At 44.3% G+C, this 16,420-nt stretch overlaps 1 protein-coding gene across 1 annotated transcript in view; it reads right to left on the bottom strand.

Moving 5' to 3' along the window:
- nell2a (neural EGFL like 2a) overlaps positions 1 to 16,420 on the bottom strand; it is a 78,362-nt gene that overhangs the window by 17,763 nt on the left and 44,179 nt on the right. Inside the window, exons 13-15 of the mRNA XM_086109111.1 lie at positions 14,630 to 14,755; positions 3,294 to 3,416; positions 2,632 to 2,727 (exon numbers count right to left, since the gene is read on the bottom strand). Coding sequence (XP_085965237.1) covers positions 2,632 to 2,727; positions 3,294 to 3,416; positions 14,630 to 14,755 — 345 coding nt within the window. The remainder of the gene's footprint in view (positions 1 to 2,631; positions 2,728 to 3,293; positions 3,417 to 14,629; positions 14,756 to 16,420) is intronic.

Genomic DNA, 16,420 nt, shown 5'->3' on the forward strand with positions numbered 1-16,420 from the left:
TTTCCATGTTCATCCACCCGGTACCACATGTTAGCCATGGAGGCCTCATACGTATGTCACACTAAAATGCTTCGATTTCGCTGAGAGATTCTCACTCAAGTATCACGATTCTTGCCTCCGGTTGGTGATGCGAAAATTGGTGAGATGACGTGTGGGCAAACACATGGCAACTATGAATTTCTTGTACGTTTTCAAGCGGTTTGAGCAATGTTGTCATTCAATGTCTTGAAATTAAGCGGACAGTCTTCAGGCGAAGCACATCTTGATCGGTTTTCTTTCAAGCTGCGTTGGTGTCTGAAGGCACAATCGTCACCAAAAAAAAAAAAAAAACGCCATCAACCTGTCCAAAATCGCCATTTGCGTGGTACGTTGCTAAAAGCGCCACTGTCGAACTTGCGCCAACATGTTAATAAAGCTGTCAAAGAGAGAGCCGAACATCCCCCCTCCGAGAGTGCATAAGTGTGTGAAAGGGGCTGAAAATGACACCTTTATGAAGCCAAGCATTCTTTGGTTTTCCCCGAGTGTGAGGGGGTAGCTTAAAACAGTTCAGCTCTGACTGAGGCGATGTAAAAACTAATTAGCCGTCGCATGGACAGAATTATCGTCGACAAAAGAGCCCTACAAAGAATTGAAGAGGCCATTTTGAAGGGCAGTCCACCAAGTGTAAACAGTGCTTAAAGGAAAGGTGCAAAGACGGCCTTCTCTCGGACATCCTCTGCTTCCTCGCGGCAGCGGCGGGAGAAAATTGATGTTTTTCAAGACGGGCAGATAAATAAATAAATAAATAACCGCCTCATAAAGAAAAAGACCTTTATGTGCAATCAATACGTGAAGCGATGAGGGGGGGGGGGGGGCCGAGAAGCTCGCTTCCCTTCACTCAAGTGCAAAGGGAACCGTCATGACTTGACTTTCGATTAACGCCGCCGTTTGTCACTTGAAGGACATTTCGGCAGCGTTTGAAATGGGGGGGGGGGGATGAGAAAGCAACTGATTAGACGCAGCCGCCAAGATGAGATTGTCGCGTCCACCCGCACGAAAGAGCACGCGGTTAATTTTTTTGGAGAGGGCGATGCTTCGTCAGTCACGGAACAGCCGCTGATTACAACGTGAGGTGTGGGTGTTTTTTGTTGGGCACCCCTGACATCATGCTTAGTCATTTTCCTTCAGGGATCGGCCTGCCCTCGAGTAGACCATCGTGGCCTGCCGTCTATTTCAACTGAGCAGTCTAATTAAATTTACAGTCCGCTTTAACAGTACACAACACACAGTCATTCAAGGCAAAACCATTGGCAACAAAAGTGAGCGAACCTCTGAGTGAAACTGTCTAACTTGTGTAGATCACAATTAATTCCTGACATTGCAAGTAACGCACTCTTGTCAACCAATCAGTGAAAATCAAATAAACACGCTCATAGTCGAGGATATTAAATCCCCCTGTCCCCATTTCGAGGAAATAGCTTGGAGTTTGCAAATTGAAAACCAAACGCGTTTGTACCGTACGACAGCTGGCTTCAAACAAATCACTGCACACTAGTCGGGAAATACTGACCCTTTTTTTGTTTTTTACACATACGGTATTTCGTTTCACTTTTTGCTATTAGTTCCGAGTAGAAACCTGGATAGCAGAACTAGCGCTCGGTGCAATTGGGTAGGTTAACGCATTCCGTGCCGGATGTGAGAAAATACTGGCACCAACAGTTCCAATTTTCCAGTTTACCGAGTGCAATTCTAGTTGCTACTATGCGGTGCTAATGCTGTGTTAAGCGACAAAGTGTATGCAGAAAAAGTGGTTAAGATTGGACGACTGTCTGGGTCTTATGTGTTGTGTTGTATTATTTTGTCCTTTTATGTTAACTGTTCTTTTGATGGCGGCGCGGGCACCCGCAGCGGCTCCTCTCTCGCCTGAGGAATGTCATTTCATCTGTGTTGTAAGTTGCACATGTCACACATTTGACAATAAAGTTGACTTGACTTTACTAGAAAACGCCAGGACCATTGGATACAAGACGTGCATCAGGACCGTGGCTCCGGCTGCGATCGGGCCTGCGCACGGAGCCGATGAGGATGAAATCCGCGCTGATTAATGCGCGATATCGAGTAATTCCCATACTGCTGCATGCGCACCACAAATCCTCCATCGTGGCAATAAAAGAGCTACAAGGCCATTATTCACTGACGAGTGTAGCCGCGCACACGCGCGCACATTTCGCGCACGCAAGCATACATTATAGATGAATGGCCAATAAGCATAGCAGTGTGTCCATTTATTCATCAAGCGTTTAGTGCGGGGGGTGGGGGACCTTTAACTGTCAGGTGACATTTCAAGTCCAACGATTGAACAACAACGAATGCTCATGAGAATAAACAAAAACACATTTCATGTTTACTATGATGTATAGTTTTGAGCATTTTTATGTTTTATATCAGCAAGTGTGGTTTCCTTAGGACCTGGTTAGCAAGGAAATGGCTTCGAATTGCCTTTTTTAGGGGATTTAACATACTGCAAATTTCACCAGACCGGTTGTTGTGTTTATTACTTTGGCTAATGCTACACGCTATCTCGGTCGACGGCTCAGCAGCCGTAAATCTCTGGTGTGGTGCAGGCCAGACGGACAATTGAATACTTCTCACCTGTCTCGCATCTCTTGCCAGTGAATCCTTGCAGGCAGGCGCAGTTGTTGGGTGAGAGGCAGGTCCCGCCATTTTGGCACAAGCCGTCACACATAGCTGAAGCAAGAGCGGGGGGGGGGACAGAGCAAGAGCCATCAGTCATCGAGATGAACGACCACTAACTATGCAATTAGACTAGCCCCAGCGTATGTATTTGCGGATGGAATACGAGTTCATTCACCAACATGATTCATGATATTATTCCGCGTGATGAATGAGTCTCGCTGAGGTTAATGCAAAAAAAAAAGTTCATTATCCACGGTTTGGCTGTTTGTTAATGTGTGTCCACAAAGCTGATGGAATGCAGGGGAGAAAGATGAAGCAGATAAGCGCGGACGTCACGTGCCTCCAGCTCAGATGAACAAATATTAAATCTTCATTTGGGGTGAGCTTCAAAGTGCTGCATCTTTTTTTTTTTTCCATCCCGGAAGTCTATGTCTGATGTGAAAACTCCGTGTGTGTGTGTGTGTGTGTGTGTGTGTAGAAATGGTGCAGCACAAACACATTTCCAATCAAAAGAGTGAGCACGCATTTTATTAAGAGACAGCGGGAAGCTTCCGGGAACGTTCTGGTCGCCCGTCAGTCCCCCGCTTCATGACGCCGCTGAAAACGAAGCCGTATACCTTTGCAGACGGTTCCGTTGCCGGCGTAGCCCGGCTTGCACGAGCAGATGTGTCCTCCGACCATGTTGAAGCACAGGGCGTTCTCGTCGCAGTCGTGGAGGCCGCTCAGGCACTCGTCGTGCTCTGGGAAGGACACAAAAGACGCATCTTAAAGTTTTTGTTTGTTTGTTTGTTTTTTTCATGCACACGAATACGCGATAAACGTTTGCAAGCAGCGCTGGATTAAATGACTCTCGAGAAAGTAAATAGGCATGAGTAAGACTGCCGGCTGAGTCATTTGCATCTCTCCTATCGTGATCTATTTGAGCCGTTTCACTTTAATTTGTTGTTATTGTTTGGAAGCTGACAGAATGATAAATCAGGCGCAAATTGACTTCTTAATGTGCGCCAACACATCAATGAAGACATCTGTTTGGCTCTGTCTGTTTCCTCAATGAGCCAATGGCTTCTAAATGTGCATGTGTTTATATAGCACATTTGCACATGTCGCTGTCAAGACTCGCGTCTTCTGCAGAATCACAAACACTCCCAATGCAAAAATTGGACCGTACCTGCTAATTAGAATAAATCCCACACAATCGGGGCGATGCGGGTGTGATAGTGTAGTACACGTCTAGTGCAGCTACTCTTCAGGAATCAGACATCAACACAACACAAACGACAGACTGTCCTGGAAGAGTTGGCTAGCAGCGCTCAAAGGCAGTGAACACATTCGGATTTAATAAATGTCGATTGACACAATTTGGGTCTTGTGGTGGCATTTCAGAGCAAAATGCGTATTCCCGAGATCATCAGCTCACACAACTGTCGGCTTTGACGATCCCATCTTTCAAGGCATGTTTCCATTGCCAAAGATGTAACATAGCAACTCACAATATACATGAAGAATCATGGCCAAAAATGTACATGAAAAAATGAACTCACAGCTTTCTGTAGGCGCAAAAAGCAGTATTCAAGAGAATTCAATAATCGATAAACGAGGACGGGCTCAAATATTTCCCGTTTTCAATCTTCTTTCTTTCAAACAAGAAGACAGTTGAGTTACACACAAAACAAACAGGAGTCAGAACAAAATAGTTACAAACCCGGAACCCGCAATTGTTACTGAAATTGTTATTCGTTGTTTCCTGACAGTAAAAAAAAAAAAAAAAAATGGGCCATTTACACACCTCGTGATATATTAGGGTGCAGAGCTAGGGCTGCTGAAGTAAATTGCAACAACCTCACAAGTAAAAAAAAAAAGAGCAGGGTATGGACTTTTCAACAAAGTACCAAGCGACTCTTAGCATTTAAATTTCAAGGTTACAGATGGCCTCATGCAAAGTAATCTTGTTTAGTCATCGCCCGCGGCAACTTCTTATAAATATATTAACGATTAAGGAGTCCTGCACTTGATTTTCTCAACAGAAACGGAACATCATTTATAAAGTAGCCTCCAGTGGGCTGTAAATGAGACATTGGGAGCACGCGGTTGAAGTTGCGCTGCTCAGATACATTACATCGATTTGTCTGCGGGTATGCCAAGTAACGATGTTTGCCCATAAAGGCAAAGATTTGCGTCATTCATACGTTCTATTGCACTGACACAGCAACAAAATTGTGGAGGAAAAAAACCCCCCAACAAAAAACCCTGCAATGTTCCGTCTGCTCGCGGCAGCTGCAAGAATACTGCGGCTCTTTTATACGAGAGAGAAACAATCTGCGCCCACTTAATGAACCCTTATCCTCCCGGGCCTCGGCCGTGTTTGCTTACAAGGAGAAATATTTCTCCCTAATCCCTTCCGCAGCACCATCTGAAAACCTTATCTTTGGACCAAAAAGTATAACATTAAAGAAATGTGAAAGCATTTGAACCCTCTCCTTGAGTATTAAACAGCCCCCTTGAATGTTATATCCTTCATGTGCCCCCCCCCCCTGAACGGACGCACATCATCGTACCGTCGAGACACACAAACGTAGAAGGCGGCTTTGCCCGCGGAGAATTGCGGCAATATTGCTTGTGGAGATGAGGGTTGGACTTGCTTCGAACTTCATAAAGACAAACTCATCAAAAGGTGCAGGCGGGGGACACCCTGAACCGGTTGCCAGCCAATCGCAGGGCACACATAGACGAACAAGCATCCGCACGCACACTCGCACCGAGGGACAATTTGGAGTGTCCAATCAGGCTGCCATGCATGTTTTTGGAAAGTGAAAGGAAACCGAGTACCCGGAGAAAACCCATGCAGGCATGGGGAGAACATGCAAACTCCACACAGGAAGGCCGGAGCTGGAATCGAACCCGGTACCTCTGCACTGTGAGGTTGACTGGACTACTGCGCATGTGTAAACCAGTGTGGTGGTTGCTGTTGGGAAAGTGGAAATGGTGTTAATGCATTACGATTTTTTCACACTAGGGGGTATTTTCGCCCATGTAGGTTTCGTCATAGAGGAGTTTCACTGTATCCCCAAAATGACCAGATTCTTGTCCATATCAAGACTTGTGTCTCATATGTCTGATTTGACCGCTGGGACTTGGTCCTCCGTCAAATTACGTTTGTCTCTTCCTTTTTCATCCCGCGATTTTGACTTTGCAGTTGCATCGATACGACGTGAATCCATTTCCAATCTGGCCTTGATTTGCCACGATAGGGGAACTGCTGTAATGTAAATTTACGAACACCGGCGAGAGGAGTGCTTCTTCTCCGCCAAGGTCACGTCTGCCTTCCGTCAATTTGAACCGAGTGCGGTCGGCGCATGCCAAGTGTTTTTTCTCCCTCGAGTTCAGGGTTTTAGGTTATTTAGGTATTTGGGGATATTACATGTCTGCACTGGGAGCGCTGTAGGTGAGCCGGGAGGTAATTGCTCCCCGTCTTCAGCTCCCGCTGCTCAAAGCGTAGACAGACAAACAATCAATTATGTACAGTCAGTCAGCAGGGATGCATCTTCTGCTGCTTGACTCGCTCCGTCCTCTGACAAAAAACAACAACCTTGGGCCACCCCGGTGAAAACACTCTATTCTTGTCTTGAACTGGCGTGACAGCAACCCTTTTGGAAGTCCTGCAATCTCGTGACACCGACTCAGTATTTACAGCGGAGGTCTGGGTGGCCAATTCTGATACAACGCTCAACAAACGATTGATTGTCTTAATTTCAATTTGTTTTGGTCGCGAAGATAAAAAGGCATCAATGCCAGAAAGTGGTCATGGAAGATGTCCAGATCACATTTCGTGCACAAAAGTCCCGATCTCACAAGGCTGCAATTCATTACAACTCACCCGTTATGAATTATATGTAAAGGTATCCCGATTCCCAACATGGATCATTTTCATATGGCTGAAATCTGGTTGTGGTGATGTTTCGATGAATACGATGCACCGATGCAAACAGATAAAATGCAGACACCCTGTCTTAAATTATTCATTCATTCATTTTCCGATCCGCTTTATCCTCACAAGAGTCACGGGGGGTGCTAGAGCCTATCCCAGCTGTCTTCGGGCAGTAGGCGGGGGACACCCTGAACCGGTTGCCAGCCAATCGCAGGGCACACAGAGACGAACAACCATCCACGCTCACATTCACACCGAGGGACAATTTAGAGTGTTCGATCAGCCTGCCATGCGTGTTTTTGGAACGTGGGAGGAAACCGGAGTACCCGAAGAAAACCCACCCAGGCCCGGGGAGAACATGCAAACTCCATACAGGGAGGCCGGCCGGAGCCGGGATCCAACCCACGACCTCTGCACTGTGAGGTCGACGCACTAACCACTGGCCCATCCTGTCTTAAATTAATCAAAGGAAAAATACTAAATTAAACATCTGAAACGGGCATTGTACAACCAGTCTCAACAACAAGCACAGTGTAGTACGAAAATAATTTGTATTTGCACCTTGGAATTATTTTGTCGCTACATGATGTTTCAAAATTAGGAAATTTTTTTAAAAAATGGTCATCTCTTTCACCTGAGACAATCAAGTGAAAGTGATGTGACAATTAGACGAGGCCTTATTCTGAGTTGGAGGTCTCCGATTTTATGTTTCTTATTTTTTAATATATATGACATGCTGCCATGCAGCATGTCCAAACAACTCCAACAAATCCAGCCTTGCAGTGCAATAAGGGGCAAACACCCGCTTTTTTTTGCTCCAATTTTTGTGTGATGTATGAACACAACAGAGTCAAGAGCACAATCATGCGAAACCAGTGACGACATACGCAATTATCATATCAGAGCGCCGTGACGATTAGAATTGCAGTAGCGCAGTTTGGGAAGCCCCGCGTTCCCCCCCCCCCCCCCCCAGGCCCCCAGGCCGTCACTCTCTCAGCCGCGGTGCCTCAGGAAAGCTTGTCCGGTTATCTCGGGATTAAACGAGGACACACAACTAGAGCACTATAACATACACACCTCTGGACAGACAACTTTAATACAAATCAAAGCCAGTGCGGAAGCAAGCCGCCACCGTTTATGGATTAACGACTCATCTAAGCTTTGGGTAAAAGATGAAGAATAGAAGTGATGACCTTCAGAGTACGAGGAAGGGCTTGTTTTTAAATCGTATAACTGGCCACTGCGTCCGGGCAGAGTGCAACAAGGCCATGCGGCCCAGTCAACCTCCAGCTGGGATGCGAGGCGATGACCTGCCACAGCGCAGGTGGCGTTCGTGTCCAAATACGCCCCGTCTCCCTCCCCGATAAGCCGAAAAGAAATACAACTCGGGCTTCGTGCTGTTTTGTCTGGAATTAAATCTGAGAATCGGCCCTTTAATCCGACACACAAACACTGAGCCATGAAATGAACTACCGTCAATTTAATCCTCTTTGCACGGCGGCCTTGTGCAATAATAAATATATATACTGTATATAAACGCGGCTCATCGATACTGCGACATTGTTTGGGCTGACTTTGCAATTTGTTAATTGGTCAAAGCAATTGAGGGAGATAAAAACGCTCATACATCACGTGAATGCACAATGTCAATAGGTTCCGCAGAGGCTGGTATTTATGTTTCTCTTGCACAGCTGTAATATTTCTTCCGCAGTCAATTTGGAGCCATCAGCGCTCCCTTTGGGCTCTTTTTTTCCCAAACACGAGCAGATGTCCGATGGCTCTGAATGCGCCGCGGATTCCTGCAGCCGGTGGCTTCGTGTCATCCCGTGCTTATTGTCAATTACTGCCACCGGTGCTAAGGAGGCGCATCGGCATGCATCAAGAGTGGCACCCCAGTGTGTGCTCTATTATTAATATGAATTTTTAACGATCGCCCTGTGTGATGTTTACGTTCAGTGTTTCTGACAATTGGGTTCAGTTTATTTCCTTCGCCAAGGCAATAATGAGACGGACGTGTGGAACCGCGCTCGTCCAAATTTGGGATCAGGAGTCCCAAAAAATTGCAGGTAGGCTATTTTATTTTCGTGTCAAGAAGCTTTTTGAGAGGGCCGAACTATTCGGGAAATTAAATGAGCCATCTAGTCGCATATTTTTGCGGCGACATAACACAAAACAAGGTGAAAGATTTGAATATCCAGTAGACCCCCGCAATTTTGTGAGTGATATGGACTGGGCTAACCGGCGAATGGTTAAAATTTGCGGATTAATCAAAGATATTTGAAATGCACTGGGAACAAAAATATCCAACCATCCATTTTCCGATCTGCGTTATCATCACATGGGTCACGGGGCGTTCTGGGGCCTATCCCAACTGTCTTCGGGCAGTTGGCAGGGGACACCCTGAATATACGGTTGCCAGACAATTGGGAAAAAAAAATATATATATACAGTATATACACACACACACACAATATTTTTTGTTTGTTTTAACCCGCAAGATTTAAAAAAATTATTATAAATATTGAAAAAAAATACATGTATTTATGGGTGCACTGTGAGCCACACAATTTGACACGCTGGTGAGTTGTAATTAGTACTGAGAACAGGTTTTTCCGTTTGTTTTTTCCCAAAAATACTTCACTTTGGGTTTGTTTTTATTAGTTTTAGTATTAGTTTTACCTTTTTGTCTTAATATATGGAGTATTTGCAGAATGAAAACTAGGTCGCAAAGTACAATCAAGTAATGTGAGCTACAATTCTCAACCTGCTCTCTGACCTTCCGTCTTCTGGATGAAAGTACAGCAAAATTATAATTAATACATTTTAAGTCAACCACAAAACCTCATGTATGATATTAACTGCGATTAACGAAAACATTTTCCGCTGTAATTATAGTTAGTGTGCGGTGAGTTTTATACACCTAAGATGTAGTTTTAGTTAGGTGTCTTTTTCCTAATCATCTTTTTTTCTATTGTTTTTTTTGTTATTTTTTATTTTAGTTGGAGTCGTGATAAAGAAACAAAATTGGCCTGCTCCTCACTCAAAAGTCTGTCCAGTTTCTATATGGCTTGTCATTGTGGTGGGGGTTCACCCCAGACCAGGGGTGCCCTAGTCTGGTCCTCAAGAGCCCCTCTCCACCCTGTTTTTGATGTCTCCCTCCTCCAACACGGCTGATTCAAATGATAAATTCATCAGCGAGCTTTATTGCGAGAAACTCTGCGATTCACCATTGAGAGTATCACCCGACCTCTTGACGAGTGTCAGCAAGCAAGGGCATTCCTTTCCTTTTGATTGTGCGTTTCTTATCAAGCACTCCGAGGCCAGCCTTCAAATGTATGCGAGTACAATAACTCAATGCAGAGATTACAACTCTAATTCGACTGATGCAAGGGAATGAGTCATGACATCAACCTCACCCCGAAGTATTAGCCGGGTTTAATCACGCATATTGACTTTCATAAGGAGCCAGGCGGCCCGTGCACTGCTGCTGATTTGAAGCCGTTTTAATAGAGCCCGCATACAATACAGTGCTGCAATTTAATCCACCGGGTTGGGAGGGGTGTTATTAATCTCCACGGAGAATCTGAGAAATGAGCACACCGTGGCAGAAAACAAGTAGAATGCAGGAAATAAAATTTGCTAGCAGCACAGATTAAAAAAGTTGTAGGATTGCCGCTTCGGTGGTGCTCTACTGTTCTTGTTCGTTGAGCTCGGAGATGTTTTGTCGCCTGTGCAAAACGGTTCACCTGGAAATGTTGCCGATGTCTTTCGGAGGTGCCCCGCGATGCCAACCACAACTTGAATGAGGACAAGCTCGATAGAAAATGGATGAGATGGTTTTTCAGACTCAGAATCTTGATTCCCCCAAATTTTTACCACTGACACAGGGGAGGAAAAACTCCACAGGAGCCCAGCATGGAGCTCTAAATGCAAATTCTTATAGCGCGCCACTCGGGCTTGGCCCTTTATTCAAAGAAGGAGACGTGACAGGAAGCCAACGGGCATCCAGCACTTCGCAGAGCGCCTCGGCATTCAGCCTCTTCACTCTTGCGTTAGTTTGGATTGATGAAAATTGCCTTTTTAATTACAGCCAAAGAGGATACCACGCAGGTCGCTCTTTTCCTCGGACAATGGCGGGTGGGGTTGGGGGGGGGGTGGCAAAGCATTCGAACCACTGGCGAGGAATGAGGTGAATCGGCCCGCTCATTATGCGGCACTGACATTGTGTTGTTTTCAGATGAAGGACAGAAGAGGGCTGACTGGCTCAGATGTTGCTTGGATTCGACGCGGTGTGTGTGATCCTGGATTATGCATTAAATCAAAGCTAACAATTGGAAATGGGCAAAAAGCCTCGACAAAGTCTGTCAAGTGTTCCCGCACTTCAAGCGATGTTAAACTACCACTGAAATGGAAATTCACAATTCACTCGTCACATCCGACGCAAACAACAACAACCAAAAAAAAAACACCAAGTAAGGGAAAATGAGTGTCTCTTGTATATATTTCCCAGCGTTTTAGCTATCTGGATACAATTGTTATCCAAGAGGTTTACACCAGGGGCTCCCAGACTTTTTGTCTTCAGGGACTACTTTTTCCCCCCAAGTACAAGTGTTTAAAAAAAAAAATCTTCAACAAGAAACCAAAATATAAAAAAATGTCCACTTAAACATGTGAAATTTGTTTGGGGCTACTCAGAAGCCCTTTAAAATGATAGTGGGTGGGTTCTGACTCCCATTTGACGGGACAAATTCTGGACACAGCCCCAATGATAAACTGGTGTGCATACTTCTGCAGTCACATGATCTCTGTTGTTTATTTGTATTTTTTTTTTTATTTCTATCACATTAATGGTGGAAAAGGTTGGGACTTGATCACATTTTTTCTTTAAATCACAAAAACCTGTTGTGAGAACGGGGGGGGGGGGGGGGGTAGACTTTTTATATCCCCTGTATATCTTTTTATTCCATCTCGCCCAAAAGAGCAAAAAAGCAAGTTTAGATCTTTTTTTTTTTTTTTTAGGAGGCAGCGTTTTATAGCATTTCGCAAAGAAAATACTGTACGGATTTGATCTGCTCTGAATGTAACTTGATATGACACCACCATAACTCTCTGCAATGGTGGGAATATGCTGTGCAGGGTAAACAATTTGGCATTTTAGCTCCACATGTCGGCCTGTATTACATTTTTGTATGACTGCAGCATTTTTTTTTTTTTTTTTGCTGTGTACTTTTGTTTGAGCTCGTTTATGGGACTCGCAACGGCGAAATGACTTTCACTGGCATGGATGAATGCCAGGCCGTTGACACAATAAAGCGCTTTTGGCACTCGCTCATGTTGTATATGGAGACATGTCCAGCCAAAAATGTATTGTGGTACAATAAATAACAACAATAAGCCTTTTGCAAAAGAAAAAAAAAATCATCTTTTGCTCTGCATTAATTCAATCAAATGTGGGAAAAGCTTGATCCCTTTCTGGGCAGTCATATTTGTTTTGCTGAGGATGAGAGTCAGGTGGCTAGTTGCCAAGCAACCTCACAACACAAAAAAAAAAAACAAGACTGGAAAGTAACAGTGCCGAGCTGAGCCAAGCAACAGCACTATCTCCTCTAAAAGTCCAAGGTGACCTTTGTCGTACTTTTGATTTTGTGCGGATTAACGCATGCATAGTCAGAGGATTGAGGACTTTCGAGATGACATTCAGCCCTAATCAAAAAGCTGAATTCCGCTTAAATTGAACTTTTTGTGGCATTCGCTCAGTGGAGGCGCAATTTGAAATGTTGCTCGAGTTCCAATCTTTGGCCTGAACCTGTTGATGTTGTTGTTTCCGTTGACCTTAGTTTCAACTTTGATCATGAATAAACGGCACTTACATCACAGTTCTACTCTTTCTCTCGTTCGCCGTCATTTTCTCACAGACACACACACGCACACGCACACGCACGCACACACACACACACACTACAGTGTACTTTCACGCACCAGATGAAGACTGTCCCCCACACGTACTCGTCCAAACACATATCCAGTACTTTGAAAGTTTCTCCCATCATTGGGAACACTTCCGTCATTGCAGACATTTCGTGATTGGAATCGATGTGCAATACACTTCGGCTTCCACACGGCTTCATTCGCTTGAGCCTGAACAATTTCCTTCCTCCCCTTGTTTGTCTGTGCGTGCACAGCCTTGCAGTCAAACGGTAATCGGCAGTGAGAGGGCAATTAGTTGTCCTTATATGGGCAACGAGAGGGCTATTATCACAAGCCGCTCGAGAGCCCTTGCATCTTAAGAGGGCACACGGATTTACATGGTGCCAGCAATTCTGCACTTCATGATTGTGACGCAAACTTTTATTCCTGCAATAGCGAAGATCTGTTTCATCACGTCATTTTAGGCGACACGCAAAAACTTGAATCCGATTTTTGCCTGACTTCGGTTCAAAATGATTTATACATTCTACATGTATATAAAAGTGTTATGTTTTCCTTCGGAGGGCCGTGACAACAGAAACCGAATAAACGTTTTGTCATCACATCGTATTATTACTTGTACACAAAAAAAAAAATTGATGGCTAGCTAGTTTTGAAATCAGTCAACTATTTGGTTTTTTTCAATTATTGTTCAATTGAGTGTCAACGGGGTAGCGAAATTATTGCAAAATCTCAACTTTATTTATTACACATGACAATTTGGCATTTTGGTACAGATTTTAGCAAACATCATGGAAGTTTACGCCCACGATGACATGGCGGGCCGAATCTGGCCCCCAGGCCTTTGGTTTGACCCCTGTGATGTAATCGAATGTCAAGTCAAGTCAAGTCAAGTCAACAGTATTTATAGAGCACTTTCAAACAGCCATCGCTGCATACAAAGTGCTGTACATGGAGCAATTTAACATGCACAATAAACAGTAAGACAAATCGGTAATAAAGGCGGTAGAAAGCACCAAACAGTAAAACCAAGAACAAATCTAAGTCATGCTGAGTCGAATGCCAAAGAATACAAGTGAGTTTTGAGGAGGGTTTTGAAGATGGGCAGCGAGGAGGCTTGCCGAATGTTTAGTGGGAGGTCATTCCAGAGAGAGGGACCAGCAACAGAAAAGGCTCGATCCCCTCTGAGCCTCAGTTTAGTTCTTGGTACTTCTAATAAAGTCTGGTCCACAGACCTGAGGCGCCGGGCAGGTGTGTAGGGGCGGATGAGCTCAGAGAGGTAAGGTGGCGCGAGATTATTCAGAGATTTGAAAACAAATAAGAGGATCTTGAAAATAACTCTAAAATGAATGGGGAGCCAGTGAAGGGATGCCAGAGTAGGAGTTATGTGCTCCCTCTTACGAGTACCAGTCAAGAGGCGAGCGGCGGCATTCTGGACCAGCTGAAGGCGCTTAATGGAGGACTGGCTGACTCCAAAGTAAAGGGCATTGCAGTAATCGAGCCGGGATGTGACAAAGGCATGAATTACCATCTCAAAGTGTTCATGTGAGAGGAGAGGTTTTATTTTGGCCAGCTGTCTAAGGTGAAAGAAGCTGGATTTAACAACGGCACCAATTTGCCGATCGAGTTTGAAATCACTGTCCAGTTTAAGGCCCAAGTTTGAGACTGTTGACTTAAGATAAGGAGACAGGGGGCCCAAGTCTACAGGATGGAATGTACAAGGGCCACTGGGACCAAACAATATCACCTCTGTCTTCTTTTCATTGAATCTCAAGAAATTTTGTGCCATCCAGGTTTTGATTTCTTCCAGAATGTAATCGTGTAGAAGCAATTATGTAATACAATGGAGTGGGTTCCGCAAAACACATTAGGTAAGGGGCAGGAAACGAAAATGCTTCACGATCTAGTCACACATCTATTTCATAAAAAAGGATAAGCGGCTCGGATAATTGATGGAATGATTACTAGCTACTTGCGTATGGATAAAATCAAATACCATTGAAAAGTAAGTAATATTTCAAATACTCTGCAGTACAAACGTGTCACAGAGCTCTTGTAATTACATTCCAGGCTGCCGTGAAGTCAGGCAAAGGGACTCACCTGTGCAGGAATAGTCATCGATCCTGATGTAGCCCGTATGGCAGATGCACATGAAGGAGCCGGGGGTGTTAACACACATGGTGTTCTCCCTGCAATAGTGCTTCCCTTCAGCGCACTCATCAATGTCTGAAAAGGAAAGCGGGGGGAGAGACAACACTGCGTTAGATTGGATTTCTCGAAATGAAACGCAATGTCCATCTGGCAAGAGCACCTACGTTACTTCGCTAATCAGATCATAACGACGTCTGTCGATTGACCTTAATGTAGGAAATATTCCAAATGTTGAAAAGCGGATTACAGTTTCTTTTTTTCAAGCTCACGTAATAACTGGTTTGGAATCAATATTCTGGACGACCATGTTCGCGACTCGTCATTGATTTAACTTCCGCTTTATTGTGTCAGCTTTAACGAAGCAAAAAGAAGTTTCATACATGTTACAGTAGCCTGTCTCTGGAAATAGGTCATATTCAATATTTTGACAATATTAAGAATCAGTGTTTTCATTTACAGGTGCAATTTACAGATCAGAGTGAACTTATATATAGTACGTAGCGACCTTTTATTAAAACAGCGTATGACCTACAAAGTCATTGTAAACTGACGCATAAACTGAATTTCCGCAACCATGTAGATATTTTGAAGCCATGAACAAAAATGGATTAGCTTTGTACATGGAGGACATATATTCACAGTCAGTGCAAAATAAAAACAACCGGTAGCTTGTCATAACACCAACAATTAGCGATATGAGGAAAGAATCAATCTGCAAAAACAATTAGCGCAAACTCATTTTTAACATTAGACTTGCAGATGAAATTTGCGAACAAAAAACCTATAACATCATATGAAATATCCAGGGCTTGTGTCTTGCTACTGGATTGGACATCATCTTTCTTTCTCTATCAGCGCCGCGCATTTTTTCAAAGGAGTCCCAACACTTTAGCTTCTACGTTACTTGTGTCAACTTAAAATTATGTGTGAGCAATAAGCCGAACTTCCGCGAAAGGCAGAACAATCCTCACGGAAAGGATTGGTTGTGGCTCACAGGCCGTACATTTGAGACCCTTGGTTTAAAGATTTTGACTGAAAGGAAACACAACCGTGGGCAGTTTGGTCGGTATTACGTTTGCTTCCGTTCTAAGGTTGTGGATTTCAATTTTGGCTCGGCCTTCTTGTGTGGAGTTGGCATATTTTCTCGAGGTACTCCACTTTCCTTTCACATCAAAAGGATGCATTCTCGGCCATTTAAAAGACTCGAAATTGTCCATCGGTGTGAATGTGAGTGTGAGTGGCCGGTGATTGCCTGGAGACCGGTCCAGGGTGTATCCCTCTGCCAAAGTCGGCCGGGAATAGGCTCCAGCTCACCCGCGACCATAATGAGGACAATTTATGAACAGATGGAAACACAATCATGTTTTCAGCAGCTTGGATTGAAATTGCTCTACCCCTTGGCAGTCGTAAGGTGTCTTTTCGGGAAATAGAGTTTTTGAAGTGTTGACCACCCTCCTATTGAGAATAAAAAAGAAAAAATGCCTTGTTCCTTCACACGATGGCCTACTTGTGTGGTTCCTGGCACTCATGCGCCTCTAAGACCCTGTGTAGCCATTTGGCGGAAAGAAAAAAAAAGCCATTTGTCTTCAGACAAAGAATAAACGAATGAAAGAATGCCAGACCAGGGACGGAATGCAGAGGTTTGCGCCTCATCACGTAACAATGGCGCATCACTCAATCGGCAATCTATTTAAGGGAACTGAAGACAGTGTCGCGGTTGCTTCGGAGGTGTGGAAGAAA

Source organism: Hippocampus guttulatus, chromosome 4, assembly GCF_054856545.1.
Source record: "Hippocampus guttulatus isolate MCC_2025c chromosome 4, RoL_Hgut_1.0, whole genome shotgun sequence".
NCBI classification, from domain to species: domain Eukaryota; kingdom Metazoa; phylum Chordata; class Actinopteri; order Syngnathiformes; family Syngnathidae; genus Hippocampus; species Hippocampus guttulatus.